General features: G+C 42.3%; 1 protein-coding gene across 2 annotated transcripts; it reads left to right on the forward strand.

Annotated features, from left to right (window-relative positions):
* The first annotated feature begins 17,265 nt into the window (after positions 1-17,265).
* On the forward strand, positions 17,266-18,054 carry LOC123446290. Of its 2 annotated transcripts, XM_045122966.1 has the most exons (3): positions 17,266-17,336; positions 17,418-17,697; positions 17,789-18,054. In XM_045122966.1, exons 2-3 carry the CDS (start codon positions 17,503-17,505, stop codon positions 17,933-17,935), a joined length of 342 nt encoding a protein of 113 aa, XP_044978901.1. In that variant the 5' UTR covers positions 17,266-17,336; positions 17,418-17,502; the 3' UTR covers positions 17,936-18,054. The 2 variants fall into 2 exon arrangements, with proteins under 2 accessions (XP_044978901.1, XP_044978899.1); XM_045122964.1 differs by lacking the exon at positions 17,266-17,336 and having other exon boundaries at positions 17,343-17,697.
* Positions 18,055-19,690: the final 1,636 nt, after the last annotated feature.

Here is a 19,690-nt window from a genome sequence, read left to right on the forward strand (position 1 = left end):
GATCTTTGATAATAGCAATGCTAGGTTCAACTCTAATTTTCTCAGGGGGTGTAGGTGTTCTAATGTAGCCTCTATGTATCACAGTTGAAGCTTTAGAATGATCCTTTATCCTAAGCGGAAAGGTGGTTTCTCAATGTAAGCACTGGGAACAATAGGATCATTATAGGCAATGACTTTCTCTTCAACTAGATTGGATTTAACTACATTGACTTCTAAGGGAGGATGATATTTAAACCACTTCTCTTTGGGGAGATCAATATGAGCAGCAAATGATTCACACAATGAAGCTACTATCTCAGAGTCAAGTCCATACTTAGTGCTAAAATCACAAAAAGTATTTGTTTCAACAAAGGATTTCACGCAATCAAACTTGAAATTCATACATGACTCCTTACCTTCATCAAGCTCCCAATCTTCAGAGTTGCGTTTAATTCTCTCCAATAAATTCCATATGAATTCAATATCAATCTTCATAAAAGAACCGGTACAAGAAGTGTCAAGCATGGTTGATACGTCTCAAACGTATCTATAATTTTTGATGGTTTCACGCTGTTATCTTGTCAACTTTGGATGTTTTGTTTACCTTTTATATATTTTTTGGGACTAACTTATTAATTCAGTGCCAAGTGCCAGTTCCTATTTTTTCTGTGTTTTTGACTACTTTCATATCTGATTTTGGAACGGAGTCCAAATGGAATAAAATCCCCGAAATAAATTTTTCCAGAACGGAAGAAGATCGTGAGGCTTGAGGCCCAAGGCAGGGGGCCCCCTGGGAGCCCACAAGCCCTGTTGCCGCGGTCAGGGGGGCCCGTGGCAACCAGGCTTGTGGCCTCCCTCGCGCTCCCCTGCCCTAGCTCTTTGGCCTATAAATTCCCTAAAAATCCAGAAAAAATCAGGGCATCCACGAAAACACTTTCCCGCCGCCGCAAGCTTCCGTTTCCGCGAGATCTCATATGGAGACCCTTCCCGGTGCCCTGCCGGAGGGGACTTTGGAGCTGGAGGGCTTCTTCATGAACATCATCGCCCCTCCAATGACTCGTGAGTAGTTCACTTCAGACCTACGGGTCTGTAGTTAGTATCTAGATGGCTTCTTCTCTCTCTTGGATCTTCAATACAAAGTTCTCCATGATCTTCATGGAGATCTATCCGTTGTAATCCTCTTTGGCGGTGTGTTTGTCGAGATCCGATGAATTGTGGATTTGTGATCAGATTATCTATGAATTATATTTGAGTCTTTGCTGATTTCTTATATACATGATTTGATATCCTTGTAAGTCTCTCCGCGTCTTGGGTTTTGTTTGGCCAACTAGATCTATGATTCTTGCAATGGGACAAGTGCTTGGTTTTGGGTTCATACCGTGTGGTGACCTTTCCCAGTGACAGAAGGGGCAGCAAGGCACACATCATGTTGTTGCCATCAAGGGTAACAAGATGGGCTTTTATCGTAGTTATGAGATTGTCCATCTACGTCATGTCATCTTGCTTAAGGCGTTACTCTGTTCTTTTGGACTTAATACACTAGATGCATGCTGGATAGCGGTCGACGTGTGGAGTAATAGTAGTAGATGCAGAAAGTATCGGTCTACTTGTTTTGGACGTGATGCCTATAGATATAATCATTCCCTTAGATAACGTCACGACTTTGCGCGGTTCTATCAATTGCTCAACAATAATTCGTTCACCCACCGTCTACTTGCTTTCATGAGAGAAGCCACTAGTGAACACTATGGCCCCCGGGTCTATTCACAACTATCGTTTCCACTTTCACTTTTACTTTGCTTTGTTTTCTTTGTTGCTTTCAGTTCTCACTATGCAAACAATCTATAAGGGATTGACAACCCCTTCATAGCATTGGGTGCAAGCTTTTTGTGTTTGTGCAGGTACTTGTGACTTGACGCAATCCTTTCTCTGGTTCGCTACCTTGGTTCTGAAAACTGAGGGAAATACTTGCCACCGCTGTGCTACATCAACCTTTCCGCTTCGAGGGAACACCAACGCAAGGCTCCAAGGCCACGGGGGAATCCTTTGCATATTTGCCAAGGAAGTCCCTAAAGGCGTAGCCGTAGCAGAAGGATTCCTGGCGCCGTTGCTCAGGAGTATCAAGACAAGAATAGTCTCCCGTCAACACTCTTGTTTCTGGCGCCACTGGAAGATATTTTGTTGCAGTAGCAACGGTGCGATCATCATGAGAAAGCCGAGCATAGAAGTTCTGAATGATAATTTCTCTCGAGAGATCATGGTTGGGGCATGAATATAACATTGATTTGAGCCTCCCCCAAGCTTGAGCGATGCTTTCTCTGTCACGAGGCCAAAAGTTATAAATATAATTCCGATCACGATGTACTAGATACATAGGATAAAACTTTTGATGAAATTCCAATTTCAACCGATTGCAGTTTGCTACTGCAACAAAAGACCTTCCAACGGCGCGAGAAACAACCGTGCTGGCGGGAGACTATTCTTGTCTTGATACTCCTCAGCAACAGCACCAGGAATCCTTCTGCTACGACTACGCCTTTAGGGATTTCCTTGGCAAATATGCAAAGGATTCCCCCGTGGCCTTGGAGCCTTGCGTTGGTGTTCCCTGGAAGCAGAAAGGGTGATGTAGCACAGCGGCGGTAAGTATTTCTCTCATTTTTGAGAACCAAGGTATCGATCCAGTGAAGGATTATCACAAGTACCAGCACAAACACAAAGAGCTTGCACCCAACGCTATGAAGTGCTTGTCAATCCCTTATAGATTGTTTGCCAAGTGAGAACTGAAAGGAAAAAGAAACAAAGCAAATTAAAAGCGTAAGTGGAAACGATAGGTGTGAATAGACCCGGGGGCCGTAGTGTTCACTAGTGGCTTCGCTCATGAAAGCAAGTAGATGGTGGGTAAACGAATTACTGTCGAGCAATTGATAGAACCGCGCAAAGTCGTCACGTTATCTATGGCAATGATTATATCTATAGGCATCACGTCCAAAACAAGTAGACCGATACTTTCTGCATCTACTACTATTACTCCACGCGTCGACCGCTATCCAGCATGCATCTAGTGTATTAAGTTCATGAGAACAGAGTAACGCCTTAAGTGACATGATGTATATGTACAATCTCATATCTACGATAAAAGTCCATCTTGTTACCCTTGATGGCAACAACACGATGCGTGCCTTGCTGCCCCTTCTGTCACTGGGAAAGGTCACCACACGGTATGAAACCAAAACCAAGCACTTCTCCCATTGCAAGAATCATAGATCTAGTTGGCCAAACAAAACCCAAGACTTGGAGAGACTTACAAGGATATCAAATCATGCATATAAGAAATCAGCAAATACTCAAATATATATCATAGATAATCTGATCACAAATCCACAATTCATCGGATCTCGACAAACACACCGTCAAACAGGATTACATCGGAAAGATCTCCATGAAGATCATGGAGAACTTTGTATTTAAGATCCAAGAGAGAGAAGAAGCCATCTAGCTACTAACTACGGACCCGTAGGTCTGAAGTGAACTACTCACGAGTCATTGGAGGGGCGATGATGTTGATGTAGAAGCCCTCCAACTCCAAAGTCCCCTCCGGCAGGGCACCAGGAAGGGTCTCTAGATGAGATCTCGCGGAAACGGAATCTTGCGGCGGCGGAAAAGTGTTTTCGTGGATTCCCCTATTTTTTCTGTATTTTAGGGAATATATAGGCGAAGGAGCAAGGTCAGGGGGGCGCCAGGGAGGCCACAAGCCTCGTAGCCACCGCCCCCTGGTGGCGGCTACAGGGCTTGTGGGCCCCCTGTGGCTCTCCTGCCTTGGCCCTCAAGCCCCCTGATCTTGAACTTTCAAAATAACAAGGCCAAAAGAAAGTTATCCCTACAAAAGCATTTAGTCTGGCTATGCTCTATCATCATTGCACAACGAATTTCAATCATGCACAACCCCGGTATTGGCCAAGTAATTGTTTTCATACCTTTACTTTCTCAAACCTTTTCAACTCTCACGCAATACATGAGCGTGAGCCATAGTTTTAGCACTATAAGTGGTGTGGAGTGTGGTGGAGGTTGCAAGACAAACAAGGAGAAGATGATCACATTAACTAGGCATATCAATGAGCCGTGGAGATGCTCATCAATAGACATCAATGTGAATGAGTAGGGATTGCCATAGAAATGATGCACAAGAGCTAAGAGTACGTGAAAGCTCTTAAAAAAACTAGTGGGTTTGCATCCAACTTGCTTTCTCACGAAGACGTAAGGCAAATTTGAGGAAGCCTATCATTGGAATATACAAGCCAAGTTGTATAATGAAAATTTCCCACTAGCTATATGGTGGTGACAAAACGAGAGACTCTCAATCATGAAGATCATGGTGCTTAATAAGCACAAGTGTGGAAGGATAGTAGCATTGTCCCTTCTCTCTTTTTCTCTCATTTTTTTGGTGGGCTATTTGGCCTCTTTTTTATTTTTTTTATTTTGGTGGGCATCTTTGGCCTCTTTTATTTCCTCACATGGGACAATGCTCCATCAATGAAGATCATCACACTTACAACTCAAAACTTAGAGCAACGATGACTCTATATGGAATGCCTTCGGTAGTGTACCGTGACAATGATCTAGCATGGCATAGACATTAATGGAAACATCATGCTAGCTATCTTACGATCATGCAATGGCAATATAGAAGTGGTGGCACATGTCATGGTGGTAGTTGCATGGCAATTTATCTCGGAATGACTTTGAAAAAGCCATAGTAGGTAGGTATGGTGGCTGTTTTGAGGGAGGCTAAAGGTGGGTTTTGTGCACCGGCGAAAGTTGCACGACACTAAGAAGATAGTGATGGTGGAAGGTGAAAGTGCATCTAAATCGTGGACTCAACATTAGTCATGAAGAACTCATATACTTGTTGCAAAAGTTTTAGTAGTAATAGAAACAAAGCATTCAACGCATACTCCTAGGGTAAGGGTTGGTAGGTATAAACCATCGCGCGATCCCGACCGCCACACAAAGGATGACAATCAATAGACTAATCATGCTCAGACTTCATCACATAGCGGTTCACCATACGTGCATGCTACGGGAATCACTAACTTCAACACAAGTATTTCTAGATCTACAACACCTTACTAGCATAACTTCAATGTTAGCACAACCATAACTCAAAACTAATTGAGATGAATCAAACTTCTCTAACTATTCAATGCACATGAAGGTGGAAGTTTTCATATCCCTTTGGATAACTACCCCTTTTGACACTACTTTCAAAGCATAGATAAACTACCAAGCCACGCACCGCCGTGCTCTAAAAGATATAAGTGAAGAACATAGAGCAAAATCAACTAGCTCAAAAGATACAAGTGAAGCACATGTGAGCTGAATTGTATATAAGTGAAGCTCGACAAAATCATGGTGAGTGCATGTCTCTCTCTCTCTCTAGGTGTGCAGCAAGGATGATTGTGACACAACAAAAATAAAAGACTCCTATGATACAAGACGCTCCAAGCAAAACACATAACATGTGGTGAATAAAAATATAGCCCCAAGTAACATTACCGATGGATTGAAGACGAAAGAGGGGATGCCTTCCCGGGGCATCCCCAAGCTTAGGCTTTTACGGCATCCTTGAATCATCTTGGGGTGCCTTGGGCATCCCCAAGCTTGAGCTCTTGCCACTCTTTATCTCCTTGTCCATAAGAACTTCACCCAAAACTTGAAAACTTCACAACACGAAACTTAAATAGAAATTCGGAAAACATTAGTATAAGAAAGCAAACCACCACTTCCTTAGATACTATAACAAACTTAAATTCTACTTATGTTGATGTTGAGTTACTGTATTTTCAATCTTCCATGGCTAATACCCCCTGATACTATCCATAGTTTCATCAAAATAAGCAACCAACTCAACAAAAACAGAATGTGTTAACAGCAGACCAGTGTGTAGCAATCTGTATACTTCGTATACTTCTGGAACTTCAAAAATTCTGAAAAATTATGACGGTCTGAAGAATTTGCGTAGCAATCAGCAGAAAAAAGAATCAACTCAAAAACTCTTACAAAAAAAATGAAAATTCTTTTCGTGAGCAGAAAGTTTCTGTCTTTTCCAGCATGACCAAACGATCATCCCCAAGACTAATCATAACGGTTTTACTTGGCACAAACACAAAAAAACACAATCATAACAGAATTATGAAAGTGTGGAAAACACAAAACAGAAAGAAAAAGGATAGATTTGTTGGGTTTCCTCCCAACAAGCTCTATTGTTTAACGCCCTTAGCTAGGCATTCAATGATGCTCTCACAAAAGACAAGAATTGAAGCACAACGTGAGCATCATAAAGCATGTGAAAATCACATCTAAGTCTAACATACTTCCTATGCATAGGCATCTTATAGGAAAACAGATTGTCAAGACAACCAATAGTTGCCATAAGCAAGGAAGAAGAAAGAGACAATAGCAATCTTCACATAACGAGAGGTAATTTGGTAACATGAAAGTTTCTACCACAATATTTTCCTCTCTCATAACAAGTACATGTGGGATCATATTCAAATTCAACAATGTAACTATCACATATGATATTATTTTCATGATCCACATGCATGCAAAGTTGACGCTCTTCAAAAATAGTGGGATTATCATCAACTATAGTCATGACTTCTCCAAACCCACTTTCAATGTTATTGCAAATATCATATTCATCATGAGGTTCGAACAAGTTTTCAAGATCATAAGAAAGATCATCACCCCAATCATGATTATTGCAACAAGTAGTGGACAAAGCAAAACTAGCATGCCCAAGCTTAGGGTTTTGCATATTCTTAGCATGATTGTCACTAGTAGAATTTATAGTGAAACCATTGCAATCATGCTTTTCGTCCAAGGAGCCCTCGTGAATCTCTTCATGAATTTATTCATCACGATTTTCAGATTCACGCATCTCAAGCAAAACTCCATAAAGATAGTCAAGTGCACTCAACTCACTAGCAATTGGATCAACATAATTGGATCTCTTAAAGATATTAGAAAGTGGATCAGGATCCATATCACTAGATTTTCAGCAAGCGAAGATGCAATAATATTGAAGGCACATAGCACACAAGCAAACATAAAGCAAGCGAGAGAAAAGGGCGAACGAAAAGGCAAACGAAAAAGGCAACTAAAAACGGCTAATGTGAAGTGGGGGAGAGGAAAACGAGAGGCAACTGGCCAAAAAGTAAATGCAAGAGATGATTTTGTGAGACCTACTTGGATAGATCTCTCCTTCCCCGGCAACGGCGCCAGAAATACTTCTGCTACTGCAACAAAAGACCTTCCAACGGCGCCATAAACAAGCGTGCGGACGGGAGACTATTCTTGTCTTGATACTCCTCAGCAACGGCACCAGGAATCCTTCTGCTACGGCAACACCTTTAGGGACTTCCTTGGAAAATATGCAAAGGATTCCCCCGTGGCCTTGGAGCCTTGTGTTGGTGTTCCCTCGAAGCGGAAAGGGTGATGTAGCACAACGGCGGTAAGTATTTCCCTCAGTTTTGAGAACCAAGGTATCGATCTAGTGAAGGATTATCACAAGTACCTGCGCAAACACAAAGAGCTTGCACCCAATGATATGAAGGGGTTGTCAATCCCTTATAGATTGTTTGCAAGTGAGAACTGAAAGCAAAAAGAAACAAAGCAAAGTAAAAGCGAAAGTGGAAACGATAGGTGTGAATAGACCCGGGGGCCGTAGTGTTCACTAGTGGCTTCTCTCATGAAAGCAAGTAGACGGTGGGTAAACGAATTACTGTCGAGCAATTGATAGAACCACGCAAAGTCGTGACGTTATCTATGGCAATGATTATATCTATAGGCATCACGTCCAAAACAAGTAGACCAATACTTTCTGCATCTACTACTATTACTCCACACGTCGACCGCTATCCAGCATGCATCTAGTGTATTAAATTCATGAGAACAGAGTAACGCCTTAAGCAAGATGACATGATGTAGATGGACAATCTCATATCTACGATAAAAGCCCATCTTGTTACCCTTGATGGCAACAACATGATGCGTGCCTTGCTGCCCCTTCTGTCACTGGGAAAGGTCACCACTCGGTATGAACCCAAAACCAAGCACTTCTCCCATTGCAAGAATCATAGATCTAGTTGGCCAAACAAAACCCAAGACTCGGAGAGACTTACAAGGATATCAAATCACGCATATAAGAAATCAGCAAAGACTCAAATATATATCATAGATAATCTGATCACAAATCCACAATTCATCGAATCTCGACAAACACACCGCCAAAGAGGATTACATCGGATAGATCTCCATGAAGATCATGGAGAACTTTGTATTGAAGATCCAAGAGAGAGAAGAAGCCATCTAGCTACTAACTACGGACTCGTAGGTCTGAAGTGAACTACTCACGAGTCATTGAAGGAGCAATGATGTTGATATAGAAGCCCTCCAACTCCAAAGTCCCCTCCAGCAGGGCACCGGGAAGGGTCTCCAGATGAGATCTCGCGGAAACGGAAGCTTGCGGCGGCGGAAAAGTGTTTTCGTGGATTCCCCTATTTTTTCTGTATTTTAGGGAATATATAGGCGAAGGAGCTAGGTCAGGGGGCGCCAGGGAGGCCACAAGCCTGGTAGCCGCCGCCCCCTGCTGGCGGATACATGGCTTGTGGGCCCCCTGTGGCTCTCCTGCCTTGGCGCTCAAGCCCCCTGATCTTCTTCCGTTCTGGAAAATTTTATTTCGGGGATTTTATTCCGTTTGGACTCCATTCCAAAATCAGATCTGAAAAGAGCCAAAAACACAGAAAAAACAGGAACTGGCACTTGGCACTGAATTAATAATTTAGTCCCAAAAAAGATATAAAAGGTAAACAAAACATCCAAAGATGACAAGATAACAACATGAAACCATAAAAAATTATAGATACGTTTGAGACGTATCACAGTTCCATGATCCAGTATCATCACATAGCCTATACCATGTCAACGCCTTAACCCTCAAAGATAAGGGAAAGACCTCCTTCTTGACCTCATCCTCGGGCAAACCTACAAGCTTAAATAAACCACAAACTTCATCTACACAGATTAGATGCAAGTCTGGATGTGATGTTCCATCTCCTGTAAAAGGGTTAGCCAGCAGTTTCTCAAGCATACCCGAAGGAAATTCCAAGCATATATTTTCAGTAGGTGCAGCAGGTTGAGGAGCAACTCTTTGTGCTTCCGTTCGAGGTGAAGATACCCCGAACAAGCCCCTCAAAGGATTAGTTTCCATAGTGACAAGTGACAATAAATTTCAGCACACTATATGAATGTTGCCTTACCAAGTTCCACTTACCAAAGGAGCTTCACTCCCCGGCAACGGCGCCAGAAAAGAGTCTTGATGACCCACAAGTATAGTGGATCTATCTAGTCCTTTCGATAAGTAAGAGAGTCGAACCCAACACGGAGCAGAAAGATCTGACAAGTGGTTTTCAGCAAGGTATTCTCCGCAAGCACTGAAATTATCGGTAACAAGTAGTTGTGTGACAAGAAGATTCGTAGCAAGTAACAAAAGTAACAACGGTGCAGCAAAGTGGCCCAATCCCTTTTGTAGCAAGGGACAAGCCTGGACAAACTCTTATAGGAGGTAAAACGCTCCCGAGGACACACGGGAATTTCTGTCATGCTAGTTTTCATCATGTTCATATGATTCGCGTTCGTTACTTTGATAGTTTGATATGTGGGTGGACCGGTTCTTGGGTACTGCCCTTACTTGGACAAGCATCCCACTTATGATTAACCCCTCTGCAAGCATCTGGAACTACGAAAGAAGAATTAAGACAAAGTCTAACCATAGCATTAAACTAGTGGATCCAAATCAGCCCCTTACGAAGCAACGCATAAACTAGGGTTTAAGCTTCTGTCACTCTAGCAACCCATCATCTACTTACTACTTCCCAGTGCCTTCCTCTAGGCCCAAATAATTGTGAAGTGTTATGTAGTCGACGTTCACATAATACCACTAGAGGAAAAAACATACAACACATCAAAATATCGAACTAATAACAAATTCACATGACTACTTATAGCATGACTTATCCCATGTCCCCACGAACAAAAGTAACTACTCACAAAGCATAATCATATTCATGACCAGTGAGGTAATGAGTAGCATCAAAGATCTGAACATAAACTCTTCCACCAAGTAATCCAACTAGCATCAACTTCAAAGAGTAATTAACACTACTAGCAACCTTACAAATACCAATCGGAGTCGCAGACGGAGATTGGTTACAAGAGATGAACTAGGGTTTGGAGATGAGATGGTTCTGATGAAGATGTTGATGGTGACGAGTCCCCTCCGATGAGAGGAGTGTTGGTGATGACAATGGCGACGATTTCCCCCTCCGGGAGGGAAGTTTCCCCGGTAGGATCGTCCTGTCGGAGCTCTAGATTGGTTCTGCTCAAGTTCCGCCTCGTGGCGGCGACGAATCCTACGAAAAGCCTCCACTTGATTTTTTCGAGACCGAAACCCTTCTTGTAGCAAAAGAGGGGGGCCAGTGGGCCAGCATGGAGCTCACAAGCCCCCTAGGCGCGGCGGGGGGGGGGGGGGTGGCCGCGCCTAGCAGGCTTGTGGCCACCTGCTGGCGCCCCTCTGGCACTTCTTCGGCCCAGTATTTTTTATAAATCCCCAAAAAAATCCACGTTGATTTTCACGGCTTTTGGAGTTGCGCAGAATAGGTATCTCAAACTTGCTCCTTTTTCAGGCCAGAATTCCTGCTGCCGGCATTCTCCCTCTTCATGTAAACCTTGCAAAATAAGAGAGAAAAGGCATAAGTATTGTACCGTGAAGTGTAATAACAGCCCAAAAAGCGATAAATATCAACATGAAAGCATGATGCAAAATGGACGTATCAGAGAGCATCATGAAATTGGTGATGAAGGATGGTTGGTGATGACGACAACGTCGATTTCCCCTCTTCAGAGCCCAAATCAGAATCCAGATCTGCCCCCACCCCCCCCCCCGAGGAAGGACGGGAGGTGGCGGCGGCTTCTTATCATAAAATGTGATGAACTCTCCTTCTTTATTTTTCCCTCCTCGAATAGGAATATATAGAAGTCGAAACGAGGTCGGAGGAGCCACAGGGGGCGCGCCCTAGGGGGGTCGCACCCTGTAGGCTTGTGGCGAGGTGGTGGCCCCTCTCGACTTGATTATTTCGCCAATATTCTTTATTAATTCCAAAAATATTCTTCGTAAATTTTCAGGTCAATCCTAGAACTTTTATTTCTACACAAAAATAACACCAAGGCAATTCTGCTGAAAACAACGTGAGTCTGGGTTAGTTCCATTCAAATCATGCAAATTATAGTCCAAAACAAGGGCAAAAGAGTTTGGAGAAGTAGATACATTGGAGATGTATCAACTCCCCCAAGCTTAAACCTTTGCTTGTCCTCAAGCAATTCAGTTGATAAACTGAAAGTGATAAAAAAACTTTTACAAACTCTATTTGATCTTGTTGTTGTAAATATGTCTAACTGATGTTGAGATTTCATCATAGATTATAGATTAACCATAATCACAATAATATTTAGGTCTCATATTTACTATATCAATGGCATAATCAACTAGCGAGCGATAATAATATCCTCGGATGACAACAATTTTATCAAAACAATCATAATATAATATGATATACTAGTATCTTGCTAGCCCTTTCTGAGACCGCAAAACATAAATGCACAACATCTCTGAAGAACAAGGACTGACTAGGCATTGTAATTCATGGTAAAAGAGATCCAGTCATACTCATTCTCAATATCAATTGATAACAAAGCATACAAATGACGGAGGTGCTCTCTAACTGGTGCATTTTTATAAGAAGAGGATGACTCAACAATAAAGTAAAATAGATAGGCCCTTCGGCGAGGGAAGCATTGATTTACAGAGGTGCCAGAGATCGAGCTTTTAAAACAGGGATGAATCAAATTTTTGGACGGTATGTTTCATTGTCAACATAACAACTAATAGATCCCAATATCTTCCATGGTAGATACATTATAGGCGGTTTCCAAATAGAATAGTAAAGTTTTTACTCCCCCTCCACCAATCGATCACACTCCACAGCGGGCCGAATCCACAGGTACCGTCCATACAAACAACAATCCTGGGAACGTTTTGTTTTATTATACTTTGATTTGACTTTTGAGCATGGAACTCGGCATCCCGAATACCAGCCACTTTCTCCTGAATGATAGTGAATCAACACATATCATGATAATAACCCACCTAGCATGAAAGATACTGACATCCCCTCGTCACTACATGAGCGATTCGGGCATACAAAACATAATATTTATTTGAAGGTTTAGAGTATGGCACATGCAAATTTACTTGGGACGGCAGGTAAATACCGCATATAGATAGGTATGGTGGACTCACATAAAACAACTTTGGGTTTATGGAAATAGATGCACAAGCAGTATTCTCGCTTAGTACAAGTGGAGGCTAGCAAGAGACTGGGAAGCGACCAACTAGAGAGCGACAACAGTCATAAACGTGCTTTGAGATTAACCAACATTGAATGCAAGCATGAGTATGATATAAATCACCATGAACATAAACATCGTGGAGGCTATGTTGGTTTTGTTTCAACTACATGCGTGAACATGTGCCATGTCAAGCCACTCGAATCATTCCAAGGACGATACCATTCTATCATACTACATCACAACCATTTTAATATGCATGTTAGCACTCAAGCCAAACCATTATTCACTCCTAGCTAATTAAGCATGGCATAAGTAACTATATTCTCTAATTGTCATTGCAAACATGTTCAATCCATAACGAGCTGAACCCCAAAACGATGAGCTAATCATATTTAAAAAAACAAAATAGGTCGAGTTCATACCAGCTTTTCTCCATCTCCGTCACTTCATCATATATCGTGATTATTGCCTTCCACTTGCACGACCGAATGGTGTGAATAATAATAATAAGAGTGCACGTGCATTCGACTAAGCTGAATCTGCTAGCAATAACTCAAAGGAGACGACAAGGGAATATGGGCTCTCTAATAGATAAATGATAACGCATATGAGATCCATTCAGCATGTCATTGTGGTCTTCTCCTTATAACCCAAAGAGTAAAGAAAAACTATTTACACGGGAAAGCCCCCAGCAAGCAAAAGAAGAACAAAAAATCTTTTTGGTTTTCTTTTAACACTACAACTAAACAAACTAGAAGGTAAAGCTAGAACTAATTTTTGTTTGGATTTTCTGAAAGTTAATGAAACACACAAGTTAATGAAACAAAAATAATAAATGAACTACCATGGATGATACAATGAAAAGTATGAACACCGACAACTGGAATGAGTGTGTGAACATGAATGTAATGTCTGTGAGAAATACATACTCCCCCAAGCTTACGCTTTTGGCCTAAGTTGGTCTAGGGCCATGGCTGGAAATAACCCTCTCCTAGATACTCCGGAGGATACTGAGGGTTCCACTAGTTTGCGAGCTCGTGCGGCTCCCACTGAAAAACTGGAGCCTGATACGGATCGAGGGCTGGTGCAGGATCATGTGTTGAGGGTTGCGACATGCCCCAATATTTGTAAATGTCCTCGGGCATAATAGTGTACCTGCCTGAATGGATATCGAACAAAGAAGAAGCACGCAAAGCAATAATCTCACAAGTACCCTGCTAAATACTAAGTTATAAAGCAACCTCTTATCATTATTTTTCTTAATAATATCATGTGTTGCCATCCTATGATAATCTAAATATCTTATAGGAAGTAGCATTTCCTCTTCCTCATCAAGCCTAATAGGTATCTCAAAGTATTTAGCTAAATGAGATGCATAGTTACCTCCGAATATAGGGCGCTTCGAACGGTTTAAGTTCAACCGTTGGGCCAATATAGCGCCCAAACTAAAAGTTCTATCAGCAAGTCAAGCGTGGCACATAATAGTGAGGTGGGGAGCACAGAGGCTTCCACTCTTGCCGCGACCAACTAAACATCTCCTTGCAAATACTGAATAATAACGTAGAATAGGAAAATGTGCGCTGGCCGCTCTTGCCTTTGTCACCCCTCTTTCTTCCCCTATAGTGGTTGCGGAAATAAAATCCTCCATGTCTCTAGGACGTGGTTCACTGATGCTGTCCTCAAAAGGTATTGCAAACATTGCAAAAATCGTAAAGTGACATTTCCTTAGGCACAACATATAAATGAAACTATACCATGGGAGGATTCTTCCTAGGATAAAAGTGAAAAGTTTGCACAAAAGTATTAGTAAGTAGGAGATACTGGTCACACTTATCGTTGAGGAAGTCGGTTATGCCTGCATTTTCTGCTAGATATCAGAAATCTTCATAAATTTCGGTCGCCCTCAAGAATGCCTCACTTGGCTATTCACACACTACTGGAATTCAGTTTTTTGCTGTCTGCCATATATTTGCCGTCTACTGGTTGATGGCAAAGAGTGTATTTGCCGTCAGCTGCCACAAAGCAGACGACAAAGAACTGGCTGATGGCATAGAATGTCTTTGCCATCAGTCACATCTTTGCCGTCAGCCGCAGACGACAAAGATTCGCACAACAGATGGCAAATATATAGGTGGGGCCCACCTGACCGCGGGGACGTTAGGTCAAACTGGAGTCCCTTCTTTGCCGTCTGCTAGCGGACGACAAAGATTCCAGAGGCAGACGACAAATATATAGGTGGGGCCCACCTGACTGCGGAGGCAACGCTTGTCGGCTGCCGTCTCGACCTCTTTCCCGACTGCTCTTATGAAAAGCTGACGGCAAAGCTCTTTGTTGTCCGCTTCGGTGAGGCTGACGGCAAAGAAGCTACAATGCCGTTGTAGGCTGACGCAGAATTTTTGCCGACAGGTGGTAGACGACAAAGACCTTTTCCGTCGGTGGAGCCCTGTTTGCCGTCTGTGATGGCACACGGCAAAGAAGTTGATTCCTGTAGTGACATGGTCGAACTTCCGTGGTGTGAGGAGTATTGTATCTAGGCTTCTCATTTTCATTTTCTTTAAAACCCCGGATTGAAGATCCTCTCAACAATCTCCTCATCTTTTGTTTCTTTGAAAAATAAATCTGAAATTTTTAGTGACTCCACATAAAAATGAACAAAACTCAATCAAAACTTATAGCAACTAGTCCCACAAGTGCCTAGAAGCTATATCATGCATCCAAAACTACTTGGGACCCTACAAGTTGGACATGATAGCTCAAGAACAAGGTCACCACATCATCAAAAAATTGCAACATATAAAGCACTAGAACAAAAACTAATTCGACCATTGGAGGAGTTACATACCGATGAACAATCCCCTAAAATAGTTTGCAAATGGAGCTTTGAGCAAGTAGATCGAAAATGGCAGCAAGATGAGCTAAAACACGAGTTTGAGCAATGGTGGGATTTTTCTGGAGGAAAACAAAGTGGATGGGTACTGGAATAAGTGAAGGGGACCCACGTGGGACCCACAAGTCAGGGGGAGTGCCCAGGGGGGTGGTCGCGCCATGCGGGCCCCCCTGATATGTTTTCACGGCCAAAAATTCTTAAATATTCTAGAAAAAATCATACTAAATTTTCAAGGCGTTCTCAGAACCTTTATTTTCAGGTCATCTTTCTATTGCACGGATAAAATGGAAAACAGAGAAATAATAGCATTTTTACTAAAATTAAACTAAGGAACAAAAAATAAAAATTGGGTAGAGAAGATTGTGCTTTCTATATTCATCCATCTCATGTCTGTCAAAAAGAATCCATCAATAAGGTTGATCAAGTCTTATTGACAAACTTTTTTCGAATGACATGGAACCACAGAACTTTCGAATAACACTAGGTTACCTTAGTCGGGATATGCATGTCCCCAACAAGAAGTATATCATATATCTTTTGGACAGTAGGGAGAGGAAATTCAAAGTCTCCAATAGTATACGTTGGAATTTTTTCAATGGAGTTGATACTATGAACTTGAGGTTGTTTCTTCGGAAAGTGTACCGTATGCTCATTGCCATTAACATGAAAAGTGACATTGCCTTTGTTGCGGTCAATAACATCCCCTGCAATATTCAGAAAGGGTATACCAAGGGGGATCGACAAACTGTCGTCTTCGAGAATATCAAGAATAACAAAGTCCGTTAGGATAGTAACGTTTGCAACCACAACGCGCACCTCACAAAATACCGATGGATAAATCAGTTGATTTATTAGCCATTTGAAGAGAGATTTCAGTAGGTGTCAACTTATTCAAATCAAGTCTAAGATATTAAGAGAACGGCATAACACCAACACCAGCTCCGTGGTCACATAAAGTAGTTTTAACATAATTTTCTTTAATAGAGCACTCGTCGTCAACCCGTGCGACTGCACGGGCTAGCAATTTTTATTATTATTTGTGTGGAAGGTTTGTATGAATTATAAACGTCAAAGTAATAAGAAGGTTGTATATTGCTATTAGACTCGACATGGAGAAATATTTAGATGCTTTGAATGTGCGTTGTACTTTTTGAGTAGTGAATTAAAGTGCAATAAATGTTAGAATGCATTCCAATAGTAATGCATTATATCTCTCATCGATCACAATGTTTATATCATGTAGTTATTAGTACTGCAGCTGACAAACTTATAGAAAAGCAAATTAGTATTGTTAGATTAATCGTGAACTATAGTTTTAGAATATACATTTTGGTATGTAGATGTTCATATTTTTAGTATAAATTAGGTCAAAGCAAAGTTTGACTTGACCCAAATCCACTACACAAAGTAAAAAGACCATACGATTACATTTTAGTCTATCCGTGATGTGTTAAAAATATGTTATATGATCCTCTAATTGTCGAGAAAAGGAATAAATTTCTATATCATATGGTGTCGTAATTACGATGAAAGCATGTTTAAATTTGAAATTAACTAAAATTAGTTGTATATTCATTTATTGTATGGTTTTGTACACATTTACGATAGAATTACCCCACATAAAAAATGTATGATAGAATCAATGCCATATAGAAGCGACTATTAATTCTTTTTAGATGTATTTTATTTTCGCTCAGAGTAGAAAACTTCATGAGTGTTATGATAGATAATTTTTGTGCATAAGTTTTTTTTACAAATTGGGTGTTTTAGTTTTGTACTCCCTCCGTCTTAAATTTTTTGTTTTAGCATTGTCTAAACATGAATGTATCGATACATTCATGTTTAGACAATGCTAAAACAAAAATTTTGAGACGGAGGGAGTACTACTTTATGTACACACGTGGTTTATATTATCACGTTAGAAAAGTCCCTTGGTTTGATGTGTCCCACCAGTAGTCTTGTTGACTTCTACGCTCTTCTTTCCCCTGCTCATTATTTCACGGTGAGAAATGTTCATCTTCCCCGATCCCCTTTGTTGTTTGCTTTTTCTCTCAGCTCACCACAAAATTGCTGCTACCTGTAGTCAGCCCCGCATCTTGTTTTGCCATAGGTTAGCCATCGATGGTCATCGGTCTGCTGCTCAAGGAGCTCTCACGCTCGATCGCCGCATGGACGCCGGCGAGCTCGAGGTCTTCGACGCCGGCCGTTGCACCGACGGATATCAGCTGGGCCTCGCGGTGGGCCAGCTGTTCCGCGAGACGATCTGGAGCAGGATGCTAGTGGACGTCTTCCTGCACAAGCAGCTGCTGCCGTTCGCGTCCACGGCGGCGGGCAAGCCGCTCCTCGCCGCGCTCCAGGCCGTCGTAAAGTTTCTCATTCTCATTATCTTCCCCCGGCCCGGCCGTCTCTGACGTGGGAATTTTTGTTGAGCATTACTGAATGTTTGCTGAGCAGGTGATTCTGGTCAACCTGAGGAAGGAGCTTCGTCCGTTCATCCCAAAGAAGGGCCATGAACGGAGGGAGGAGCCCGAGGACGACTGCTCCGACATCCTGATGGTGAGCGAGTCGACGGCTTTTGCGGCGCACAACGAAGACGCATAAGTATGTTGACGCTGTTTTCTTCCCCAAGCGCGCATGTCGAGGCAGCTCTGCATATCTGTCAGGAACAAAGCACCTGACTAACTGAACCAAGCAATTTAAGGTGGAATTTAGACAAGAAACTATGATCGGAGGGATGATCTATTGCTTGGGAAAGGGGAATATAACGAGTAGCGCACCGGCGGCGGCCTAGGGTTCTACCCATACATCAATTTAGATGCCTCTTAGGGCTGGAGAGGGTGGCTTATAAAGGCCAGCCGAAGAAAAGTAAAAGGAGCTTAAAACAGCTGAAATAAATGAAGTGGCTGTTGGAAAGTGAACAGCGACGCGGGCGCAGCGGGTGGCCGTCGGATGCTGGATCAACATGCCACGTCTTCTCCCGCTCGAAGCGGTATCTTCGAATCTCGGTCGTTGGATCCTCCATCTACTCACCGTAGCGAAACCGGCACACGGAAACAGGGGAGGCACTCTCTCGAGCCTGACAATACCCCCTCGTTGAGCGGCAGCTTGCCCTCAAGCTGCAAAAGAAGGAAAAACTTTTTGGATGAAGACCGAATCTTCCCACGTAGCCTGTTCCACTGGGATATTGACCCATTTGATCAACCAGCGCACCACAGGCACACTTATATCTCCCTGAACTCTTGGCACTAGCTTCCTGTCCAGAATAGCTTCAGGTTTCATAAGGATTATACCATCAGACCCCAATTAAGGAAGATCTTTGGAGGGCACCACCTTAGGTCCAATATGCTTTTTGAGCTGACTGACATGAAATGTATGGTGCAGTTTGCACTCTTCACGCAGAAGTAGTTTGTAGGCATGTTGTCCCACCTTCTGCAGAACTCTAAATGGCCCATAGAACTTTGAATGCAGCTTCAAATGCGTGTGCAAACTGAGAGAAGTATGCCTGTAGGGTTGCAACTTTAGATACACCATGTCCCCTACATCAAATTCCCTCTCTTTCCTCTTCTTGTCTGCAAACCATTTCATTCTCTCCTGTGCCTTGATCAAATTTTGTTTTATCACCTCTAGTGCTAGCTCTGTGTCCTGTAATAAATCAGAAGCATCCACAGAGATAGAATCAGGAAGAACAGATTTAGCTACCATAGGTGGAGGAAACCCATACAATGCTTGAAATGGAGTCATGTTCAGTGCAGTGTGAAAGCTAGTGTTATACCACCACTCAGCCAAAGCTAGCCAGCTATGCCACTTCTTGGGCTGCTGGAAACACATACACCTCAAACAGTTCTCCAGACACTGGTTGACTCTCTCAATCTGTCCATCAGATTGAGGGTGATAGCTAGTACTCATGTGTAGCTTGATCTTCAGGGACTTAAACAACTGCTGCCATAAGTTGTTGGTGAGAATTCTGTCTCTGTCAGTTACAATAACTATTGGCATACCATGCAGTTTGAAAACTGTCTCAGAAAATGCTCTAGCTATAGATTCCACAGTAATGGGATGCTTCATGCCAATAAAATGGGAATACTTTGTAAACCTGTCCACCACCACTAGTATTAGGTCCTTGTTCTCAGAAACTGGCAACCCCTCCACAAAATCCATGCTTACATGAGGCCAAGCAAAATCAGGGACAAGTAATGGTTCCAACAAACCAGGATATGGACAATGCTCAGCCTTGTTGATCTGACACACTGGACAAGACTTGACAAAAGTAATCACATCTTGTTTCAAACCAGGCCAGTGAAACACCAATTTAATTCTTTGGTAAGTAGCTCTCTCACCAGAGTGACCTCCTAGCTT

The sequence above is a fragment of the Hordeum vulgare genome, chromosome 4H (assembly GCF_904849725.1).
Source record: "Hordeum vulgare subsp. vulgare chromosome 4H, MorexV3_pseudomolecules_assembly, whole genome shotgun sequence".
In the NCBI taxonomy this organism is placed as follows: domain Eukaryota; kingdom Viridiplantae; phylum Streptophyta; class Magnoliopsida; order Poales; family Poaceae; genus Hordeum; species Hordeum vulgare.

Coding starts and splice junctions, on each gene's coding strand:
- LOC123446290 (XM_045122964.1), top strand. CDS start 17,344: ATGTTCATCTTCCCCGATCCCCTTTGTTGTTTGCTTTTTCTCTCAGCT. Junction 17,698..17,788: donor TCGCCGCGCTCCAGGCCGTC/GTAAAGTTTCTC, acceptor TTTGCTGAGCAG/GTGATTCTGGTCAACCTGAG.